This window comes from Perna viridis, chromosome 10, assembly GCF_037379345.1.
Source record: "Perna viridis isolate PV_CMFRI_1.1 ecotype Kerala chromosome 10, ASM3737934v1, whole genome shotgun sequence".
Lineage (NCBI taxonomy): Eukaryota > Metazoa > Mollusca > Bivalvia > Mytilida > Mytilidae > Perna > Perna viridis.
The window spans coordinates 40,867,715-40,883,597 of NC_142454.1; the positions used below are offsets into that span (position 1 = coordinate 40,867,715).

The 15,883-nt window shown below is 33.6% G+C and overlaps 1 protein-coding gene across 2 annotated transcripts; it reads right to left on the reverse strand.

The window, feature by feature from the left end:
• Nucleotides 1-7,269: 7,269 nt before the first annotated feature.
• LOC148605793 (uncharacterized) lies at nt 7,270-15,150 on the reverse strand. Of its 2 annotated transcripts, none has more exons than XM_088549407.1 (4): nt 14,511-15,150; nt 11,631-11,765; nt 10,021-10,228; nt 7,270-8,031 (listed from the first exon to the last, which is right to left on the reverse strand). In XM_088549407.1, the coding sequence occupies exons 1-4, from the start codon at nt 15,049-15,051 to the stop codon at nt 7,773-7,775; spliced, it is 1,143 nt and encodes a 380-aa protein (XP_088405533.1). In that variant the 5' UTR covers nt 15,052-15,150; the 3' UTR covers nt 7,270-7,772. The 2 variants fall into 2 exon arrangements, with proteins under 2 accessions (XP_088405533.1, XP_088405534.1); XM_088549408.1 differs by having other exon boundaries at nt 14,449-14,576.
• Nucleotides 15,151-15,883: the final 733 nt, after the last annotated feature.

The following is a 15,883-nucleotide window of genomic DNA, read 5'->3' on the forward strand; positions in this document are numbered from 1 at the left end:
AATCTCCCTATGTAAATGGGTTAGTAAATACTCACAGCAACGTCTGACCTTTCCCAAAGTAAAATGTACCAAGTGGTTCCAAAATACAAATTAATTATCTAATAAGTAAACATGTCCGATCATAATCTCTGTGATGTCTAGATAATTAGCTTTTACATGTGTTCAATATGATAAATGTCGATCATTAGGGGTAATATAGGTTTTTGGTGTTTCGTTTTGTTTTTGTTTTTGATTTTTTTATTTTGTTTTTGTTTTGTTTTGCTTTGTTTTGTTTTTTTTTTTCGTTTTTTGTTTGTATTTTTGGTATTTTTTGTATTGTTTTTTTTTTTGCTTATACAACCAAGTTACTGTCTACCTGACTACAGTTCTATAGAAGATCAATTTGAAAATACGCATTATTGGGGTGGACTGGGTAGAGGTAACGTAATGATATTCACATTTCTTATTTTTATGTGGGTACTAATTTTCATGACAAAAAAAGACACAGATATCAAAGTAGCAATTAACAAAGCTGATAGAGAAGAAGTAATAAATTAAGTTTAGTTTGCAGTGGTACTATCTATTGCATAATAGTGCCCTTGTTGATAGCAAGAAACAATTTCGAGATAAATTAGAACTACATTGAATGATTGAACTACTGTTATTGCGGTCAATTTGATATCACAAAATGATGGTCTGTCAAGCATTTTGTTGCTAGCTTATGCTTGTTGTTGTAGCGACCATTCAATTGGAACACGCCAATTTCGGGTATAGGTGCAGGAATCATTTCGGATGTTCCCAACCAGAATATGGCGGATGAGATTTTGCAATTGAAAATGTGGTTTTATCGTTGAAAACTACAATTACGGAAATGCAAAATGATTTCGGACATCTTAATAGTGCATATGAGTTGCTTAAAATGGACAATACAAAATTAAAATTGGAAAACGTTCGCCTTCTTGACAGTTTACTTCATGTGCAAAATGTGTCCGAAAAAAACACGTAACGAAGTCAATAAATTGAAATTAGTGATGCAAGCAGATCAGACAAATCATGCAAACGAATCGACATACCTACATGGGCAAATAATTAAACTCAAAAATGAAATTCAGGGAGCTAAAATATGTCGGAACCGCACATTAATCGACCGAAAGGAACAAAATATCTGCTGTAAAGACTTACAAGTTTTCTTGATTAAACTCAATGATGCTAACGCCGTTTTGTCAAAACTTCAAACCAAGACAAGTAAGTATGAAGTTGGGAAAAAGAAAATGTTGTTCAATTCAATGGAAGCGTTCAATGGTTGAAACAGATTTGTTTGTCATATCCAGACATAAAGACGGTGTCGCCAAAGCCAGATAGGTTGCTAAAATATGTTTCCGAAAAGAGGCTCACAAATAACAGCAAAACCTCCTTGTGGTTAAAAACTCGTTTCATGTTATAAAGTCGGCTGTATCTCTTTAATATTAATAAATTATTGTCTTTTATTCTTAAATAAACTGTACTTCTTATCATACATGTACGTATAATATGTGTTGTTTCTTTATCAAATATATTATAAATTTCGATATGATATACACGTGTTTCGAGGAGTACCTTCTTATCAGAGTGCCAAATAAGTAGTATGATATTTTCCCAATTTTTGTTTACCTTTTGATTTATAAGGCTAAAAACCACTAATTCCACTTTCCATAGGCTTCTATGCTAATTTCACAATATTCAATGGCTTCTCTGGACTTTACCTTAACTTTAACCTGCAGAGGACTATATATCAGCATGATTCTACATATGTCAGCTCACAATCCTCAGAATGGCATGTGGGGTTAGCAGACTTGCAGTGCAGTACTGGTCACCGGAAGTGAAGGGTCTATAAATAGCATGGGAAATCCCAGTGTTTTCACAAGATAGGGGTATACTCAAAAATCATTATGGAGATTAGGCTTCACATCACAAGAAGCAAAATGCACCTATAAAATGTACAGAAATGTTTTTCCTTTCAGAAACCGTTTAAATTTTTTAAATAAGATGAGAACTTTTTTCACAGCACTATGAGGAACAGGGGTAATTTCTGCGTAGGACTATTTTTGCGTACGTTCCAAATGCTCATTGGTTGAATTGGTGTTCTGTAACCTATAAAACAATACCTTAAACAGCAATAAACAATGCAAAGTGCAAAAGATCTCTCGAAAAGCAACCCCTCCCCCATTACAACAAATTTCATAGGAAAATTGAAATTCAGAAGAAAAAAAATTATTCAAGAAGTTCTACAAATCCCAAAAATGCCTGTCTTTAAATGATGTTTCATGGTCAGTGTAGTCTAATTATTCTTATTGCGTCCAATAACTAAAACGATAATTGCGACTTTTTTTTTTCAGAAGGTAATAAACATTTCGAAAGATCGAAAGATTGTTATGAATTATCATTTACCGTAGTAATCAGTTCTAATCTATCCATTGTTCTGTCGGGAAAGATACCTTTAAAAATTATCAGTGGTTTGAAATGTCCTGGTCAGGATTCTATTTCTGACTATTCGTTCTGGCCTTGCGATGACCTAGAAATGTTCACGTTTGTTTTGACCTCGAAATGTTAAGGTTTGTTTTGACCTAGAAATATCCAGGTTTGTTTTGACCTGAAAATGTTCAGTTTTGTTCCGACCTAGAAATAGCAGAAATGATAGAACGTTGAATTTTATAGTCATCAATGACCGCCAGTTGAGAGATACACGTGCAAAAATAAGCTTCGATTTCAGCAAACGAAATTTCAATATAATAACAACAAAGAATATTCAACATTAGGAAAATTGTTCTGATCTAGGCTTGTCAGAATTCTGCTGACCGATATTTGCCGTAAACTATTTTGACTTAGAATCTTAAGAAGTCATTCCAAATTGTCAGCAGGGTAATTCTGCCGATTAAGACAAAGAGAGATTAAAAGTTATCACAACTGTAGATCTATTCCGTTTTATTTCAGTCCATTCTATCGCTACAACACCAAGTCCCAGTCAGTGCCAAGATTTTAAAGGAATTGTTATAATGTTCAATGTAAAAACAAAATCAATATGTTTTCATACGCGGGGGAATTGACGAACATCACAGAACAGGTAAGGGATATATCGAATTGAGAAATTTGATAAATAACTTTGAAGGATATTGATGGTAAAAAAAAATACAGGGAAATACGAATATCATTATTCAAGGGACGAAGAAGAAATCAGAAAGAACCAACAAAAGTAAAAGTATACAAGTATTAGATTCAATTAAAATTGCTATAATACAAAAAATACGAGTTTTATATATTGTAAATTTCGATATGCTGTAAACGTGTTTCGCATAAAAATCAAATATCATATTCAAATATGTTGTATACAAGAAGTACTCATAACCAAAACTACCGAAAGAGGAAGCCAAATCCATCACCGAGAGGTTCTACCATATGCAATGTAAGAAATGAAGCCTCGGTGTTTTACGTATTTAAAAAAAATGGAATACTTCAAGATTTCATAAATCACGAGGGCCGAAATGCATCTTGATTCTCGACAACCAACAGATTATTCAATTTATTATATAGACTATCTCCATAATTTGTTCTTACTTTTAACATAGATTTTTAATTTTGCGACCGACGGCTTGGTATTCATGTTGTGATGCTGTGGCGGGAGAAAAAGTTCGATAGTGAAATAGCAGATTTTTTTTTTCATTGTGAATTATCGATTTCTTTAACACAGGGACATTCAAAACATCACTTCCATCGATATAACAAAATAAGGTTTCGTCTAAGATAATGTACGCAATACATTGTACTCATATAATTAGCAAGCATATAAAAGTATTAATTATAATTAAGTAGCAGTATTTATAAAATCAGACCGGAAGTGATTCATGTCAAAAACCCAATAAATTCACTTCAATTTCTTATTCAGAATCGGTTGCAGACCACATAACTAGTTATAGTTTTTTCATTTGGAGATGAAATTGATATAGACTGTCCATGAGTTAAACAGTTTGCAAGAGTTTTCGTTCTTGATTTTGTTCGATTTGGTTGATTTTATTGGAAGACGAATGTACGATTTTCTCAAAAGTACAGATCTGAATATTGAAAGGACAACATAAAATCAGTTGATTGAAAAACCATTGTTTGTTCGGTGGATTTTTTTTTTCACCATGAATCACTTAAATAAGGATAGTGTCTGAATTTTATGTGGACTGGTACGTAAATACGAGTAGTACATCTCAATGGTAATGTACTTCTGCAGGGAATCTGATCCAATATATTTGCCATACATGCAATACGAACCTCATTTTGGTTTATTGAAACAAAACCGTCACGACAATTTCGCACTGCAAATTACAGAAGTGTAAAATCTGTAAAACATTGAACACACCACTGCGTAGAGGACTACTATTTCGTTCCGTTTTTTATTCATCTCGTGTTTTAAACTTAGGTTGCGACATTCCTGTGGCGTCCATTAATAACTGTTCAATTCCGATTCGGTATAATGGGTACGGTCCAAACTCAACTTATTATAATGAAAGGAGGCATGGTGATATGTGATATGTACCTAGATTGACACGGTCTTGTCAATGGTAAACATGCATATGGAACACCAGCGTATCATATTCCAGAGTAGGTATCTTCGTTGTTTGATAAACGAAAATTATGCGCAGCTTATAATTTGAAAATTTGGTTTAATCTTCAGCCTTTAGTGAAAATTGTCAGGTATCTCCCTCCGAGTTAATGAGAAAGGAGCAAATTCTTATATTCTAATCTATGTTAGTTACGTAGCCCCTATTCATTACAAAAGCGTGAAATGATTGCATCATTCAACTGAATGTTATTCGGCCGATTTGTTTTCGAGAGGAATTTCAGCAGAACAAATCAAAGAGAACAAACTATAGATGGATGGTCCTAGTTGGCTCATTAATGAAGACAAATGGCCAAAATTGAGGAAAGATACTTCGACTGTAACCGAGTCAGAAATTACCGACTACCACGTATGCACAATGAAGACGGAAAACACGGATGAACAAGGATTCTCCAAAATCATTGATATCAGCAAATTTTATACGTTTAAAAACTGTTCAGAGTAACTGCATATGCTAAAAGATTCATTAAAAATTGTAGATCAACACAGAAACAATCTGGAACGTTGAAAACGAATGAAATTGAAACCGCGTCAGTAGCTTGGATAACAAATTCTCAAACCAAACATTTTTTCGATGTTAGTATACACATACAAAATGATGGGAACAATAAGAACAATCTTAGAAAAAAACTTCAGCTATTTTATCTCAAAAGTGCAACAATCAAATGAAACACTATGACTGGTTTGGTGATCAGTATCTATTTCTGAACAAGAAATAAAACTGAATTTTGTGGCTTTTTGATATGGGTGAATTTACAGAGACTGCTACATGTACTTAAGTAGCACTCCAGCTAAGAATCATGCAAAATGTGATTCATGGGTAAAAAGTCTACTTATCTTTATTTTTGATATTTTGTTTGAATTGCGATAGTAAACAGAAACTTGCATTCAGTCACCCGTGTTTTTATGAGATAAAAATTATATAGAATGCGCTGTATATTTCAAATTTAAGGGAGACAACTCTGTAAATGACACAAATATAATAGAATATATTGGATTTTCAATGTTTTTTTATCTCCTAAGAGCAGGTTGATTTGAATAATTACACATTTCATACTATAGACCCATAAAACAACTTAATTACAAAATTGAAATTATGTAGCCTTTTTATGGGTGTATCACATTTTTAAGATTTTGCATGATTCTTATAAAGACAACTACTTAAGTACTTTAATTACGAATCTGGCAAATGTGTATAAGGTGTGGCACATGAAGGAAAAAAACGCAGAGGTTTTCTTTACATTAATCAAGTATTTGTACCTGATATCCTAAAAAAACCATCAAAGTGTTTTTAAGGAAAATTGATATGCTGTATGGAAAATGGCGGGGAAATTTTGCCATACTTTTTCCCTATATAACCAATAAACAATATCAAATTTAAATAGATTTTTCAGGGTATATCTAAAAAGCTTTCCGGTTGTTAACTAGATGTATTGAATATTTTTGAGGCAAAAAAGACCAAATAGAGAAAAATGACGTGCCTCCCATTACCTGATTCTTACACAGAATGGTAATAAAATATACACAGTATCTTTCATATTTGGTGCATTTTGGGTTGTTGATGTAGACATGGATTGTTGCAAGACTGAGAACGGCTGGTTTGAAGTTGATGCTGACATTTATAATGGTAATTCCGATTTGTGGGAGCAGGTTATCCACTCTGACACACAAAACCTTGTACTTCGATTGGTTCCGTATCATATCAGAGCACTCACCACTGGGCTCGATGTGGTATGATTAATGAACTTCAGTTCAACGATGTAAATGCACGTTGCAACTTCATCCAAATAATTTGTAAGAATGGTATCATTTGGATTTTATTATCTGTGGAACTTATATTTATAGTGAGTATCAAATACATTTTTCTTCCTCTGTTCGTCGTTTAAATGAAAAATGAATTCGGGTCTCTATGTCCCTAATCTTGATTAATATTGTAAAGTGTGTCCGTTTACAAAATGACAAACTACCTTCATTACCGCAGTCATTTCTCATAAGAATAACTTTTCGTTCTTCCATGTCGTCTATGGTTTTAGTGGGGTTCGTTTAAATTTCTTTTGTGTAGTAGGACAAGTGAAGATCATATTAAGAAGTAAAGAAGAGGTCCAAATTGTTTTTTCTGAAACTACTGTTTTCTGGAAATAACGTATATCATCTAATTTATCAGTTTTTACTAATGAATACAATTGTTATTCCCTTAGTGTAAATAATGCTCAAAATTCTGAAATTGACGCTACAATTTGACTAAAGTCTAATTTAAATTCGATATACACCAGTTGTTGTTTTTGAGAAAATTATTGAACAATTATGATGAAGATGTGTATTTATATCTTTTTGAATGAGATAATGATGTAACTGAATGTATAGCACCTCAAATAAGGGAACTGACTTTATACCACATAAAATGGGATGCCTGACACTATACAAACTTAAATGAGGTAACTAACAGTATACCACATCATATGAGGTGACTGGCAGTATAGCAGTTCAAATGAGGTAACTGACAGTATACTACCTCAAACAAAATTACTGACAGTGCAGCCTTTAATCTGAAATTTATATACATGGTTACGGCTGATCACCTGTTAACTCCCATAGAAAACAATGTTGGCGACTTTTCGTCAACAAAATCGAATAAACAATTATTGGTGTAACGTATGTGTCGGATATTTAATGTTAATATTGTTTTGAATTAAACACATAAGATTGTCTCTCGTTTACCACAGTTATGAACTATTGAGGATACGTACTTAAGGAGGCACGAGACCGCAATTAATTTTCAAGTGTATTTCAATATACACATTTGAACAGATTTAAAAAAAATTCCACCGGCGCAAACTGAATAAAACTTCTCTGGCCTAAAGATATGTACAAACAGGATTTTATATATAAATTGTAGAAAATTTTACCATCATTTTCTGAAATTAATACATGTAATTCGGAGATGGGGTAAACATGACAAATGAACTGAGTTGATGTGTTCATTTTACAACTTGCTAGAAGACCTTGTCGAAGAAACATTCTTAAACAACAACATGCATTAAAACTTCAGTTTGTATAGAAGAAAAAAAACAAAGGATCATTTGGAATACTTCCTCTATAGGAACGCACTAATAACAAATACAACCGTAAGAAGAAAAGTATCATAGTAAGTCTAAAGAAAAGGTGTTATTGCACATTCATCTTTGTTGTATTGAAATTCGTTGATAAAACCACACTTTGCCCAATGGTTACGACTGTCATATGGGACTCTTTCAATGTGGTTGCAAGCAAATTCTCCTTGTCGAATCTCTCCTTCCAGTTCATCCATTTGCGTGTTACCGTTATAAAAATCGGCAATTACTTCGAACCAGCCATTTTCGGTTTTACTGCAATCCATATCAACATCAACTAGCCACTGCTGGTACCCTTGTCTGAAAGACATAAATAATACCCTGAAAGTCATTTTATTTGTAGGTATCACTTTTCGTCAGTTAGTAGGTACTTAAAATTAGACTTTTGAATTTTATTTTAATAATTACATTGGAAATTTTTTTCCCGATGAAAACGAAATTTCATAGTTTTTGAAACACACAAAACTCACAAAAGTGGAACTCAACTAATGATAGCTCTTCATTACGACGTAATACGAGCAACGAAATACAAAATGTACTACTACAGGGGTTTGTATCCAAACCTGTAACAGTGAAATCTGTCTAAACTGAGCCGTTCCAATCGGTACATCCTCGGCCAATCCCGGTAATGCTCGGATCCCGAGATAGGCCGAGGACCCCTCTTGGGCTGATTTTTTTCCCGGTAAGACAGATGTTAGGTTTATGAAAGTTTCAAAAGTATTGGGATGATATGAAAGGTTTTTTTTTTGTTTGTTTTTGGAATATGCCTTTTTTACACAGGTAATTGGTTTATTCATGGTTTGGTTTAGGTATGGTCGTTATTAATCCGTGGATATTTTCGGTGTTCCATCTGCACCATGAAAACTGATTTGTTCAACGTGTCATAGTTTCCCTTTCCTCTTTCGTCTAACCTGGAATTCTCCTTTTATGAGGAACTCGGTGGATGTTTCTAGAAAAGTAGAGGACGCTTATCCTATGTGTGCACCTAATCCATGCTTCCAATTTTAGAGTAGTCTGAATTGCTCATTTACTTTTGTTACTTTGTATATTTTACTTTGGTTACTTTATGTTCTTTGTTAAGTGTATCTGTTTCGATTACTATTTCGCTGTATATGTGCTATTAGAACCTCCTATTACTCCTTAATACACCACAGTATTGTTTGATGTATGTCACTAACTATCGTTCTAAGTAACGTCAAAAAAATACCAAAGCGTCAACAGAGGGATGGATAATTCAAAATATCAATATTCAAACAAAAACATGACCTAAGCGTGAACACATACAACAGAGACGATATACATACACAATGAATCGAACCGAATAAAGAAATACACATAACTGTAGAGAACGGAAACAAGACGTCACAAAAAGCACAAGCAATATGAACCCCTTCAAAAATTCGGGAGTGCCATCAGGTGTTCCGGAAGGGTAAACGTGTACTCCACCAGAGGCACCCGGCATATTGCATAATCCAGTAATAATCTAGCAACACGCGTCCAACATTTTTTGCACTATGGCAAAATAATTCATTTCAACAAAAAATCATGATGTAAACGTGGTAGATAACTTGGAAGTAGTGGCAAATATCCGGAATTGACATAATTAGATTAAGTAAAAAAATCTCAAAGATTAAAATCAGTATATTTCCTTAAATGTAAAAAAAATGCTCTTCGTCATTTCCCGACTTTGACTTTTTTTATATTTTTTATATATATATTTTTTTTATTTTGAGCAAAGGGAAGTAACCTTTAAGCCCGACAGACTGGATTTGAGCAATGGACAGCAGTAGACTTCAAATTCACAACAAGACTAACTGCGGTAAGTACTTATTAACTTTTGAATAATTAATTTAAACCATTCAGGTACATACCGAAGTGGAAATAGTTTAATAAATAGTAAACAGTTTCAAAGAAAAAGGTTTCTGCTTTGCCTTTCCCCAATGAGACTGCCAACCAGGTTGTCGGGTGTTGGTGGGTTACGTCCCTTTGAAAAACTTGCTTACATTTCGTAAATATGAAAAACGACTACTGAATAGTTTGAATCTTTATGAGCTTAGATGGATAGATCTTCACACACACGAAAACCCGACAAGGCGTGGAGGACTTGGTTAAATATTCATGCTAAACTGTAAAGGCTAGGCTGCAGGATAGCGCCTTTTTATTTCTTTTAAATTTTGATGAATGGAAAATATCAATGAATACTTGAATCGAATCAGTTCAGGGAGACAAATTTTTGTGTAGGGACTGATATTTTTCTTCAAAGTGTAAATGTGGGCGTGTTGGTCTTACCCGAGTGGAGTACGCATTAAAACTGATGGTGTTCCTCGAGCTGGATCACCAAAGAACGTCTCTTGCGTCATTTCCGCCCCGTGCCAATCCAAGAACATGTCTCCTTTTCTCCATGCTTTAAAGCTTTCAACTTGATTGCCATGTCCATCATTTCTATTCCGAATTGGGATAGAGCAATTGCTTTTAGCCGGCAATACATTTTTACACCCTAAAATGTAAAATATAATACGGTCCGTTACCAAGGAAAAATGGTTTAGATCTACAACTAAATCTAATAAGGATAGTATGACCTGGAAAAAAAACTATATGATAAGACAATGTAAAACATGATGGCAAAAATTGTTTCCAGTGTATATATTAAGTGGGAAAATGTTACCGTAACGATAGAAAATAATACATAATTAAACAGTAATTTATAAGTATTTGAGTTCTAAGATTACAATTGTACTTCCATTTTGAAAACATTAAATGCATTGACTAGAGATGGTTCGTTTTTCTCTAAGTAAACAATTAAAATAATTACAGTGAAACCTGTGTAAACCAAACTGATCCGAAAACTTGTTTAATGCAGACTTTTTAAGTCACATAATATCTTTCTTAATTTTATTTTCAAACCTTGGTTAAGTGTCAGTCCATGTAAGAATCAGACAGTCATTGAAACATTGTATAAAAAACCATCATTTTGATAGTGTAATTTGACTATTTGCACCATCAGAATCATAAAAAAAGACAATATTATCCATGTCATGCTGGCCCATAGAGTTACAATTTCATTGAAATGCACTGCAAATGAACTTTCTAAGGGGAGATAACTCTATCACAAGTCTCATGTTTCTAAGATTTTATTGAAAATTTTCTGAGCAAATCCAATGATGCAGAGATCAAATAATGGTCTTTTTCAAATAGAGAAAGCATCCATGAGTGAAAGTATATTGTCAGACATGTGGGGTTTTGACATGCATGTTTCTGATTTTTCCCATTTTGCCTGATTCTTACAAATACTTACACCTAGCAACACTCCTGTCTATTCCGAACCAATTTGAAAGTTAAGACAAGGTTCGGTTAAGACAGTTTTCACTGCATTTGTTTTCAAATCAAATCTCTCCCACCACCATACATATACTTTTCAAGATAACAGAGGACAAAGTCCTCGGTACGGTTGTCAATACCAACTTTGACCTTAGAAACACTAAGAGCTCGATTTCAGTCCAACAGGAAGTTAACATGTTATACTGCTGAGTAAGGATTTTTTTTTTAGTTTCGTATCTTTAACAAAAACAAAATTTTTATCTGTTAACAGCTCACATCTTGACGTTTTGCTAAATTATGAAGAAAAATCAATCCTAGTTGATGTAAAACTGAAAAAGGAAATCATTTTTTTTTTAATATCAATATATTTACCTTCGCTCTCGTACAAGTAACGCCTGCCTCATATTATACAACAAGATTATTCACTATCTGAAACATGTAGTACTGAGTTACTAAAATAAATTTTTTACAGGATTTAAATACAATAGATGATTTACGTTCACATATCAATAATCAGTCATCCAAGAAAAAATGGGACTGTGCACCTGTCTTTTGCTTATAACGAACATTTCGGAACTTACCCGTTCTTTGGTGTTCACTTATCCCTCCGCGAATGAACAAATAATGCCCAGATGTTGTGTTCACATTGAATATAATTGCTGTTCTTCTGTAATGATCTAATGGGCCTAAACTTTGCGGAACCTCCGTAGAATTTTCTAGAATAACAAAACATAATGTTCACGATCTTATTCTTTTAAGACATTTCCTCCAATTATTTGTAAAACTGCGTAATAACTCTTTTTAGGTAACATGGTATAATGATTTTTTATATCTTCGTCTATCATAACTTATAGTTGTATGTTTTACATACAACAAACTTAAGAGAGAATAAGATCTTACTTCATTTCAATTCAATTGTTATTTTAATCATCATTGCAGGATCGTGCTCCACCGTTTCTACGGTTGTCTTGTCTCCCTGTTATTGTTTTATTACTATAGTTCGGTATTTATCGCTGTTTTACGGTTGATACACCTTTTGATTTTATAGAAACCGAAATGGGCTAAAGTCAGAAGATACGTATTCGTATTCGTTCTTAAAAAAAAGAAACCAACGTCTTGTTATCTCTTTATTGTTTATATCATACATATTGTTTATATCTGAACAGAAAGAAGAATAATCGACTTCTTGTTACTTGAAGTGAGCCGCGCAGACTGGAAACATACATCGCACCTCACGATGAAGAGAACCATCCAAAGACTGAATATATATATATGCGTCAAAACAAAGATCATTCCGAGTCCAACTGAATGCTGAAAATCTACTCCGTCAGTCAGTCTATTTGACTGGGAATGTACCCCGACAGTCAGTCTATTTGACTGGGAATGTATTCAGTCAGTCAGTCAGTCTATTTGACTGGGCATGTACCCCGACAGTCAGTCTATTTGACTGGGAATGTATTCCGTCAGACAGTCGGACCGGGTCTATTTGACTGAGAATGCACTCCGTCAGTCAGTCTATTTGACTGGGAATGTATTCCGTCAGTCAGTCAGTCTATTTCACTGGAAATGTATTTCGTCAGTCAGTCAGTCTATTTGACTGGGAATGTACCCCGACAGTCAGTCGTTTTGACTGGGAATGTATTCTGTCAGTCAGTCTATTTGACTGGGAATGTATTCCGTGTGTCAGTCAGTCGATTTGACTGGGAATGCATTCCGTCAGTCAGTATATTTGACTGGGAATGTACTCCGTCAGTCAGTCTATTTGACTGGGAATGTACTCCGTCAGTCAGTCTATTTGACTGGAAATGCACTCTTTGTCAATCAGTGTTTTTATATATTGATCTGTGGATGGTTCCATTCATTGTGTTGAACGATATAATCCAGCTTGAGTAGCTCACTTCACTCATCACTGCTTCTGTCAATCTGATTTTGTACATATGGCATAGCATTTTGCGTTTTCACCAGTTCTTCTGAACAAATGAGTTCAAAGATATATCGTGTGTCTGGAATCATGCTTATATTATCATTTATATTATATAATATCATGTGTATTTATAGAGACCTATCCTGAAAAGTCTTGAGCAGGTGATCAAGAAATTTATAAAATGGTGTTGCAAAGTACAATTTGCTCATTTTTGCCAAAATTATGCATAAAATTAACTTTTTTAATCAAAAAGGGGTTTCCAATCCCCGAAACTCTACTTTCTTCTTTCTTTTTTATGAATACAATGGTGCTATACTTTTCTATTTAGAATCAGAACCAGATTTCAACTGTTCAAGATTACTTTTAGCACCAAATACATAATCATGCAAAATTACACCTGTTTAAATGTTATCGTAATGTCATTTTTTTCTGTTTGTGTCATTATAATAGGTAATTTATAGATAATTATTATATAGATAGCAGTGTTTTATCGATTGTTCCCAGTGTAGTAAATTTCGATAATTCATACTGTGAAATAAATTCGATAATTTCACTCTCGCTCTTTCTCCCGCCAAAACGTCACAACGTATCAATCCGCCAATCACAGAATTTAAAATTCATAATGAAAATATTTATAAATTATGAAAAAAAAATCTATATTATAAATAGGATAATAAATTGGTTATCGTGAATAATCAAAATAGTATCACTCGTGCCAAGAACGTTTGAGGATTTAACAAGTTCCGCACGCTCGTTAAATCTTGGCGTTCTTCGGCAATCGTGATAATATTTTAATACTGATGTGGTTAAAAGAAAAGCGTCCGGGTAGCTTCGTTGTGCATTTTACTTCGGTTATCTCTTGTTCTTCGTTGTGAGTGTCTGTTTTCCTTGGCAAGTCGTTATCCTTAGATTATATTCTTTTGTTTACCGTTTCTCCCTTGTTTACCCTCAAGAACCTCTAAAGATCTTACAATAAAAACGAATAATTAAGTAGCACTCCAGCTTAGAATCATTCAAAATGTGATTTATGGGTGAAAAGCCTGCATATTTTTATTTTTGATATTTTGTTTGAATTGCCATAGCAAACTGAAATAATTTTTTTTAAATCATTTTTTCCTATAAACCGTGTTCTTAGGAGATAAAAATTATATATAATGCACTGTATATTTCAAAATTTAGGGAGATAACTCTGTAAATGACACTCAAGTACAATAGAATCTATTGGGTTTTCAATGTTGATTATCTCCTAAGAGCAGGCAGATTTTAATGAATAATAACACATTTCATAGTATAGACCCATAAAACAATTTAATTACAAAAATAAAAATATGAGCCTTTTTGGGGTGCATCATATTTTTTCAGATTTTGCATGAATCTTACAAAGACTGATATTTACTATGTTGTGGTTGCTTTGGCCTGTTTGATTTTTTTCTTTTTGCAGAGAAAGGTGGATAATTTGGAGATGGAATATCTACCTGGTTGGAGCATTGTTAACCTATGACCTATCTGGTTGGAGCATTGTTAACCTATGACGTACCTGGTTGGAGCATTGTTAATCTATAAATAGTTTCGTTCATTTCCCGGATATCCTGCTTGTTTTCATACACCCACAAGTTTGTTACGTTTTGAAGCATTACTGTAGCTTCTTGTGCTTCGTGGATATCGTTTGTCAGTTTCATTTCAAGTCGCTCGATTATACGCTGCTGTTCAATAGCATTGTTCAATCCAGATCTTAGTTCACCAATATCATTTTCAAATTTAGAAAACAGTTTTTGAGATGACACCGATTTATTATTTAAACGGTCGAATTCCTGTTTTAGTTTTATATTGTTTGTTTGAAGAACATGACTTGCACTTTTAATCTCTGTTATTTCCTTCTTCATGTCCGCCATTGTATCCTTTAGTAACAAAATTACACTTTTCAAGTGGGCAATTTCTTCCATGGCGTCATGTAATGCGACGCTATGGTAAACTTCATTTTGATTATTTGCGGATGCTGAATCTAAAAAAGCTCGACATGTCTGTAATGATAGATTCACAAGAAAAAATGTACTACAACCCAATATTTTGAAAGACATTCTTCCTTAAATCCAAATTATACTCAACGAATAATTCACCACCTGTTTGAGGTGAAAATTTGAGACAGCTCGTGTATAAGTTTATCTGTTTCTTTAATGCACTTCGATAACAGATCAACTGTACTTTAAAACGGCTTTTCTGACGACAATTAGATTTGCGTCGTGACTTTTAGTTGAACATTGATGATTTTTTTTCTATCCAAAAGAGATGAAAGGCCTTCCTCCTGGGATTGGTGCATCTTTTTATTTTGCTAGAAGCGCACTCGTTCTCCATTTTACCACCAAAGGATCGAATAGTATCTTTTAAAGAAAGACAGATTATACAAATAATCGTTGTTGACCTTTTGTAGGGATCAACTCTGAAAAAATATTTATTGTCGTCAGATTATAAACACACAGCAGTCCTGACATTGTTTCTGTAGAAGGCTTACGTTCCAATAGGTGCTTCCATGCAGTCCTATTCCCGACGAAATGTTGAATTCTAATGGTTTAAAAAAATCCGTGAAATAACAAAATTTTGACAAATCGGGAAAATTTATACCTACAATTGAAAATATTTTGAAGGAGAATCAGATTAATATCACTAAAATTGAATTTAAACTTTATATATTTATACGTAAGCGTAACAACAAAGTTACCGAACACTAATCCTATCTATAAACCACCGGAGTAGCTGGTACTGCAATGATCCGGACTTGTTACAGGTATTTCAAACGAAATGATGGGTTAAAACTAGCCTTTACTGCCAAACCTTCCTCTTCCATTGCAGCGTGATTATACCGGTGGTGATTAAATGGCATTTAAATGCGATAATGTCATAATTAATAAATCA